Source organism: Sander vitreus, chromosome 12, assembly GCF_031162955.1.
Source record: "Sander vitreus isolate 19-12246 chromosome 12, sanVit1, whole genome shotgun sequence".
Classification (NCBI taxonomy): domain Eukaryota; kingdom Metazoa; phylum Chordata; class Actinopteri; order Perciformes; family Percidae; genus Sander; species Sander vitreus.
In genome coordinates this window covers 27,074,782-27,084,125 of record NC_135866.1, presented here as the reverse complement: position 1 = coordinate 27,084,125, position 9,344 = coordinate 27,074,782, and the positions used below count along the sequence as shown (strand labels likewise).

General features: G+C 42.2%; 1 protein-coding gene across 1 annotated transcript; it reads right to left on the bottom strand.

The window, feature by feature from the left end:
• Nucleotides 1-218: 218 nt before the first annotated feature.
• Nucleotides 219-4,223, bottom strand: LOC144526447 (tiggy-winkle hedgehog protein-like). Its single transcript, XM_078263931.1, has 3 exons — nucleotides 3,927-4,223; nucleotides 2,779-3,040; nucleotides 219-898 (listed from the first exon to the last, which is right to left on the bottom strand). The coding sequence occupies exons 1-3, from the start codon at nucleotides 4,221-4,223 to the stop codon at nucleotides 219-221; spliced, it is 1,239 nt and encodes a 412-aa protein (XP_078120057.1).
• Nucleotides 4,224-9,344: the final 5,121 nt, after the last annotated feature.

The window sequence follows — 9,344 nt, the reverse complement described above, 5'->3', positions numbered from 1 at the left end:
GATTACGTTTCCAAGGCAAAGACACACAAAACCGGCCAAATTTCTTGGCGGAAAACAGACCAATCTGGCAACACTGACTTGTCGCATCGTTTCTGCAGCCTGCCGAATCAAACAGACGCTCTGCTTCATTCATCACCAGCCAAATTGCCTAGTAACTTTACAATGTTACCCGCCAAAGTTCATTTCTACCTGCATTTGGCAGGTTGGTGAGTATCAATTTAAAGCCCTGTTTGTGGGTGAAAAGAGCTGCTGTCCAGAACCCAACTTCCCACATGGTAGAGAAGCTCTGGGTACCAGTGGACGCCCTCCGTTTGGTACACACTGCTGAGCTCTTTCACCATCCCGACCAGGGACAAGAACGAGCGCCACAGTCGGACTGGCACAAAAACCCAGTGTGCAAGGTCATGATCCTCAACGACCGCATAGCAAGATGCCAAAACCCAGTCAACTATGATGGTTCCGTGAGATGTTACGGGTGCATAAGACCCTCGATATTTCTCCACATGAATTCTTGTCACTCTTGCAGGGATGAGGTGGTTCGGACGGTCATTCCCAACAACAAGAAGCCACTGTCCTATTTTTACATTACTGGAGAACACGGCCCTAATGTCGCTGCTGTTGGTGCTGTTGTTGCTCATAACAAAGACCAGGTGAGCTGCAGTCAGTGTCAGTCTGCAGCGTGGTTCTTCAGTCTCTAGGACGTGGAACTCTCTCATAATCTGCTGGTCCTGGTCCATAAACATTAGAAAGTCACTAGGAACAAGATTTCCTTGTTGGTCAGCGGCCAGCACCTTGTCCCCCACCTGGAGCTCCTTCAATGGTTTAGTCCTTCCATCTGACAGGATCACGATGGACGAACCAGGGAAGCAACCTCCAGACTTAACTGCCACAGAGTTTTCTGCAAGAGTGGCAACAGCAACACACTAGAGTTGATGAATATGTTTTGTAAGAACTATAAACATGTTGAATTAATGAGTGGGTTACCATAAAGGCTGAGGTAAAAACCTAAAACAAGCTAGTACAAAGTGTAGTCCTACCATATTTATGAGCAAAAGTGCTTATATGTGTACTAAATGGCCACACTCAGAGGGGCGAAAAACCTGTCCTCATGGAGAGCAGAGGGACACATGTACTGTGCAAATTAGAGATGTTCCAATACAGTTTTTTCCTTTCCGATACCGATACATGAACTTGCATATCGGCCGATACAGAGTCCTGATCCAATACCAGTGCGTAAAACAATTATATACAGTTTGGGGTCACTTAGAAATTTCCATTCCACTCCATTATAGACAGAATACCAGCTGAGATCAGTTGCATTGTTTTTTTTTAACCAGGGCAGCAGGTTTCAGATTACATCATGTGCTTCCATAATTGCAAAAGGGTTCTCCAATGTTTTCTCAGTTGGCCTTTTAAAATGATATTAGATTAGTAAACAGAATTTGCCTTTGGAACATTGGATGAATGGTTGCTGATAATGGGCAATGGAGATATTGCATTAAAGATCAGCCACTTCATTCTACAACGGTCGAGAACCCTTTTGCAATTATGTAAGCACATAATGTAATCTGAAAATTGCTGCCCTGGTTAAAAAAAGCAATGCAACTGATGCAGCTGGTATTCTGTCTATAATGGAGTGGAATGGAAATGTCTAAGTGACCCCAAACTTTTGACCAGTAGTGTATTTTATTATGTTTTAAAGCTGTATACTATTAACCCTGTGTGATATGATTTATATAATTGCTGTGGGGCCTGGCTCAGGTTAAACCCTAAACATAAAACAGAATTCGCCATTGGGCTAGAAAACTTTTATTGTCTAGTTTAACAGTCATAACGAAAAACGACCATAGCCTAAATAAAAAAAAAATAAAAAAAAAAAACTACTTTAAGGTTAATTATTTTCAGGGCTTCAAATTAGTTGGCATGGGATCAGTGCATAGTTTGGCATACTCGCTGATACCGATACCACTATTTTAGGCAGTGTCGGAGGCATTTCCAATACTGGTATCGGCAACTCTTGTGCAAAACAGGGTTGCTGGTGCACACTATCAGACTGTCTCTCCTCAAAATCATTCAAGTCTCCTATTAGATAGCTCCTCGCTCAAACCGGAAGTTGTTCTGGTCCTCCTTCATGAAGGCTGTCTCAAAGCTCTTATTTCTGGAGGAGGGATCTCTGAGGAGCTATGAGCGAGGATACACGAGAGCAGCCTTTCGCAGAAGCCGTGCAGGTGAAAGCCGTTGATAACTCCGCCCACACAGCTGACAAATTCACGTGACGCTTCATAGGAAAGGACGTCTCATCCCTTTAAAAACACATCTCCTCGTTTCCTCTCTCCTTGCATGATTTCCTTGCGTCTTAGTCGGACGCAGCGAGGAAGCACGGCAGAGACGCTGGGAGGCAAGTGAAGGAAATGTGCCTGCAATTCAACGACCTGAGACGTAGCCCCGTTGCTGCCGCTCAATTGCACACAAGTGATAAAAGTACTTAAAAGTAAAAAGCTCAAGAGCTAAGTTCAAACTCAGTGCTGTAGCTAATGTAGCTGTTGCCATGTGTGACAATGTTTGTCCAAGCTGAAGCTCTCATCATGGACAAAACTGAAGAAAATTGACCAAGACATAGAATAAATGCCGCATTTCAGCAGAGGGAAATTTTGCCCTTTACATTGTTTCATTCAGTGGCCTTAAAAAATTGCACTCTGTGTAAAAGAGCTGTAAAAGTCATGCTAATGGGACTGTGTGTACACATTTCATATGTTATGACAGATTTGGTCCACCCACCTGCTTTCACAGAGCAGTGGATGTGGGCTTTGGACTCATAGTATACCCAGTCGAAGCCCGCCTCCACAGCCAGCCTGGACAGCATGCCGTACTTGCTCTTGTCCCGGTCTGAGGTGGTGATGTCCACCGCTCTGCCCTCATAGTGCAGGGACTCCTCAGAATGATGGCCATCCTCATCCCAGCCCTCTGTGACTCGAAGTTTAACCCCGGGCCACTGATTCATGACTGAAATAGCCAAAGAGTTCAGTTTGTCCTTACACCTCTGAAAAAGGGAAGAGACGTGTCATGTTCAGATCACTGACATCCTAGATCTCAGCAACTAACTTGGTGACAAGTTGTAATGATCCATCAACTCTCTCACTGTAAACATAGGCTATTATCATTTTGGAAACATGCTGATTTGTATGAATAATATTTGGTCATGGCTTAGATGTGGGCATTTAGTTTTGGTGTGTGGTCATTTTGGCTACATCTTCTTTTTGAATGTTGGCACCCATGATATTGCACAGCCCCAGTTCACCAGTCCATGGATTGGACTGGCATTCACACCCAAAGACAATGTAGAGATGTCAGTTCCCTGACCTGCGTGTCTGTGGAGGAAACCTGAGAAAGCTCATTTCCAAGAAGAAAGTAAATAAAGTGGTGAAAAGTTTTAGGGATGATTAATGTAAGACTCCAATCATTTTATATTTAGCCTACTGTTCATCTCTCTCTCTCTCTCTCTCTCTCTCTCTCTCTCTCTCTCTCTCTCTCTCTCTCTCTCATTGATCAGTGTTAATTAGAAGGTTGTATTTAGGGCATTTGGGGGTGAAACCATATCCAATATCCGTCTTTTATCTTGTCTGTCGCATGTAAAGACAAGAGCAGCTATTAATGTTGTCATAAAATGCCCAACAAACAAAGACCAACATATCTTTCACTTCAAGTCCCCCGCGAAAGAAGATGTAATCACATCACACACACACACTCTCTAATTTCAACTCTAGACGCGCTCTACACCAGACATCACGGTTCTCCGGCGAGAGAGAGAGAGAGAGAGAGAGAGAGATGCGCTCTTGTGCCGCTTCACATCCGACATTCATCTTTCCATAGCGACGAAATAAATTCCAACAAAATAAAACAGACTGAAATAGGTATTGTTAGCCTACTTGTGTCATGAGTCGGTCCGCGTTGGTGTTTTCCTCATCCTTAAAAATAATATCGGGGTTGTAGCTGGGAGTCAGGTCCTTGAACCTGTCCGAGTTGCGCGTGATCTTGCCTTCGTACTTGCCGCTGGCCCCCAGGGTTTTCTCTGCCACGTTGGGGATGAACTGTTTCAGCGCCAGCGGTGTCAGCTTCTTGGGGTGCCTCCGCTTCCCGTATCCCCTGCCCGGTCCGCAGCCCGAGCCAACGGACGTCAGCAGCAGGCAGAGGGACACCGACAGCATCACTCTCATCAGGACCATCTTTGGTTTACCTGGACAATCCTGCAGCCTGTGTTCCGCTATCTTTCCCACTTCAATTGGAGCAGTGCAGGTGCCATAACTACCCTATTGTAGGTCCGTCTGACTGACTGTCCATCTCTCTTTCTTTCTCTCTCTCTCTCTCTCTCTGACACACACACGCACGCACGCACGCACGCACGCACACACACACACACACACACACACACACACACACACACACACACACACACACACCTTCTATATAGGCCTATTCTTTATTTATTCAATTCACTTTTTATGAAATTATTAAGTATTATTATTTAATGTGATCTTGACTGAATATTTTTACTTTTAGTTCACTGTATGTGGCTGCCTGGCATTATGTGCCTGCAAGGTAAACACATTCTTATGCAAATTTGTTTATTCCTTCAGCTATCAGGCTACTAAACACAAGCCGTTGATGTGTCCTTGTTGTCACTGGCATGATTGTTGTCATTAGTTATGTATTTATCTATGTTATTTACATGGATGCGATAGACTGTAAAAATGAATTGCCCCTTTTCAGATTCAGCATCTGTATTAATACTGAGTCTAAAAAGAATCAGCCTGTAAAATATTCATCAGTAGAACATAAACTTCCCTCAAACCTAGGAAAAAGAGCACACCTCAGTGTACTCAGTGGTAGCTGCTAATAGTGACGAGGAGTGTTTAGTTTTGCTCTTGGATGAAAACATTATATTTCCAGTTTGGGGCATGTTCATGTTTTCAGTAGCCTGACAAGCCAGACCCACACATTGACTAGGGTGCGTCTAGATTTCTAGGCTAGTTTTTCAGAGAGTTGAAGAAGAAAAAAACGGAAGAAAATAGGCTACAACTACGATCTGTAATTACTGTATCAGTGGTGGAAGAAGTATTCAGATCCTTTACTTAAGTAAAAGTACTAATACCACACTGTAGAAATTCTCTGTTACAAGTAAAAGTCCTGCATCGAAAATGTTACTAAGTAAAAGTAGGTAAGTATCATCAGGAAAATGTACTTAAAGTATTTAAAGTAAAAATACTGAATGCAGAGAAATCCTCCCATTTTAGAAACTGGAAACGATAAAAAACAGATCTGTCAATCAACTAAGTGTTTAATCAGCTAATCATTTCAGCTGTATGTAGGCCTATATATTGTTGGGTAGTTTAATTTACAATAAAAAAAAATTAATTAACCACGTTTTATGTGCAAAAATCTTTGTAAAGTAACTAGTAACTAAAGCTGTCAGATGAATGTAATGGAGTAAACAGCACTGACATGTAGTAGAGTAGAAGTAGAAAGTGGCATGAAAAGACTCAAGTCAAGTACAAGTACCTCAAATGTGTACTTAAGTACAGTGCTTGAGTAGTTACAATCCACACACATTGTGGGTTTGAAAAGGCTGCTTTAATACTTTTTAGGTCAAATCTGTTCTCTGCCTAAAACCAGTTAAAGACATTATTAAGCTGGTTTAAGGCATACATGATTACATTACAAATGTAATAAATAGAACGTTTTAAAACAGCATTTTGCCATCATGACAGCGAGACACTTGAACTGCTCCTTCCCTTGAGGCAGCTGAGCGACTCACTCCCAAAACTGGAGGTAGCAATCCATTATTTTCCAGCAGACAACCGTGGTCTAAGACTTGCTGCTTCACAGTCGAAAACCACCCCGGTGCGTGCTGAAGGTCACAGTCTGATGAATCCCTTTCCCTTTGGAAACTACAAAAGGCAACAAAAAAAAAGATGTGTAAACACAACATAGCAATAAGTCCTCCAAACCATACGACGATAAACAGTAGGTTGTTTATTCCTTCCCTCTAATACGATCCACTAGCCTGGATGCCAGTCGAACTTAGCCACAACATTTGAAGTCGGGAAGTTCGGTCTGGACTTGATCCGTTGTGGAGGGACTGTCCTCGAACCAGAGCTTGGGTTGAATTCGGTTTACAACAAAGATGGCTGCTGCTGGAGAATTGAGATGTGTAGATTCCGCCATCGCGTCTGTTATGGAAGATATCGACAGCACATTCATTTTAAAAGCGTAACAGAGAACCACGATCAAGGCATTTGTCGATCGGAAAGATGTTTTTGTCATCCTTCCTACGGGATTCGGCAAAAGTTTAATTTATCAGCTGGCCCCGATGGTCACTAAAAAGATGCCTCGCTCTGATTGGTTGTAGGTCTATCCAATTGAGTACAGAGGCATTTTCTTTCCTGGTTTGGTTGAAACACGCCCCATAATCACAGTCCACTGGAGCAGTATCAGACTCATATTCTGACTAGAATCTGAGTATGACGACATCAGGTTAACGACCCACAGAAAGGTTTCCTAAATTAGCGTCCCTAGCGGTAGCAGAAAATACGATCCAAAGGAGTTTTTTCCCGCCATATCCAAACCAGTGAACATTAACGGTCGCAGTTTTAAACACGTCTTTAACGTTGTGAAGCGGTCATAGTTGGGTTACGTTGAGGCCCCAAAACTACTTAGTTATGTTTAGAAAAAGATTGTGGTTTGTGTTCAAATCTGTACATCTGTTACGTTACTTCTCTTCCGGTTACGCGCGTGACGCAGAACATGATGTAGTTCCGTTTGTCTGTAAAGTTTCAAAAAACTCTGTTTACCTTTACACACACGGGACACAATCCCCGGTCACCTGGGTGAAAGTCCTGTGTTTGTTCTCCTGATACAGTTGTTATAGCTTGCAAAACATTGACTCATCCAGCAGACTAGGGGCGTAATTAGCATTCCACTTTACAAAAACTATACAGGTGTTTTTAATTATGTGATTAAGTATTTCAACAAAAAAACCCGAAAGACATATTTTCCTTCAATCAACAATTGTCCTTTCCCTTCCGTCGAAAACAATCAAACAATCAATAAATGCTTCTGTCACGCCTTGACTTTCTGAAGAACAGTACCATTGGCTAGTGTCTCTCTGTTACTGCACTTACATCAATTAACAAATTAAAGGGGAACTACGCATTTTTTTCTTAGCTTAATCTACCTTAACTGAACAGCTTCGGAGTCATTGGAATGGTTATATGATTTTTTTCGGGTTGAATGGTGGTCGTCTCGCCTCCCCCTAGCGCCTGGGAGCGGAAAAACCACCCTTGCAACTTTGGGCCGGCGGCCTCAGTGTCAGGAAGTATCGCGTGATATCAGGTCTCGCGGTATAACTAATTGCTTCACGGCACTGCACACATACACTGAGCCGACAAAAAAGAAGCAGAAAGCTAGGAAAGCATTGTCGGAGAAAGAGGAAACGGCAGACTGACAGAACAAACAGAAGCCTGCAAATCCGATGCTGACCTGGCGTTCTTGCTGTTGCACTTGTAAGTATCTTTGATCAGAAACGTTATCTGCCACAGAGTTTCTTGTCAGCTTGATGTTGGCAAACGCAAGTTGCTTCTGCTTCTGCTTCAGGGTTCTAAGGCCGTTGTAGGAAAAAAGAATAATGTTACGGACCCGGGAGAGAAGGGTAATATTTCGAGAAAAACCTCAGTGGACATGGCTCCGTGCGTTCACCGGCTTCTTTGAAAACAAATACACATGACCAGAGGGAGAAGATGGGAGGGAGCAGAGTCGCCAACGAGTTTTTAGGACAGCGTTGCCAAATATCTATTCCAAAGCTGTAGTTGGAGCTCTATAGAGAAACCTGCGAGCAAAAAGCGAAGAAATGGCCCAAACTACATAGCGCCCCTTTAACAAGTACAGAGGTCCTAGGCACGAATTGTTAAAATGTTGGAATTAGAATTAGCATTTCTTACAATCCTGATCCTCAAACTATGTTAAGAGTCTTAAGTGGAGAATCAGGCTAGTTAGTGCTTTTAAGTACTAACAGTCACTTTGGGGCCCTCACTCTGTACGGATACGTAGAAACACATGGGACAAAGGTCACTGGAGAGGAACTGAGGAATTAAGTCCTATATAGATGTGATGGAAAACTGAAGTGTGTGAAACTGAAGTGTGTGAAACCTTATTCTGGTCTGTTGCTTTATTAGTATAAAAGACACTGGGAGGTGTTTCCCCACATTGACATTTTTAAAGTGAGTCTACATTTTCAAACTTAACTTTTGTGTACTAATGTTTGTTACTGGGCAACACATTTATTGATTCTTTTTTAACTGAGCTAAACTCATTTCAGGACAATAGTATACACGCCATTACAAAAAAATTAATAAAAAAATAAATAAATATGAATCGATTTTTGGAATTCTATGAACCGATTTTGAATCGGTAGAGCTTGAATCACGATACGAATGTGAATCGATTTGTTTGCACACGCCTAGCAAGTATGGGTCCATTTTTATTCTATATAAGACACAAAATCTAATTGTGATAAAACATATAGTTCTGTACTAAAGACTAGATTTAATTATTTAAAGTACAGTCTGGCCCAGTCTTACCCTGCCTAAGTCAAATAAGAAGATATTCATTTCCTGGGCATCCACTACAGAAACACGGTACGTGTTTAGCACTATAAACTTTATCCATTATTTGGATCATCAATAGATTAAAAATTATTTGTATGAGATTTATGTTCAAGCAAACTTAGCTGCCCTTGTCTTCACTTGAGACAGACAAGCTAAAAGATGGATATGACTTCATCTCAAATGCCCTAAATACAACCTACTTAATTATAACATTAATCAATAAATGAGATGGAGAGAGAAAGACCAAAGAGAGAGAGAGACCAAAGTGTGTGTGTGTGTGTGTGTGTGTGTGTGTGTGTGTGTGTGTGTGTGTGTGTGTGTGTGTAGAAGGGCAATTTGTAAGATTAAATATTTTTGTTGTCTTGAGTGTGATTTAAACTGTCTTGGCTTTAGGAGCTGCCTGTCCTCAGAGACCGAATGTGCTTGGTCACTGACCTCAGTTCACACACCAACATGGCACTGACATGGAATATTCACCATTGAGGAGTTATCAGCTTTTAATTAGCCACGTTTATGATCAGTAGTTATGGTAATTGTTACACCAGGAGTAGTGAGCTGATAGGAATAGGCACGTCACATGAGGGGGGGGGGGAGGTTTGTGTGATCTGATTTAGCCATTGCGGCAGGTGTTGAGGGAGATTCATTGAGAGATTGTCTTTGGCGGGAGACAGTCCCTTCTCATCT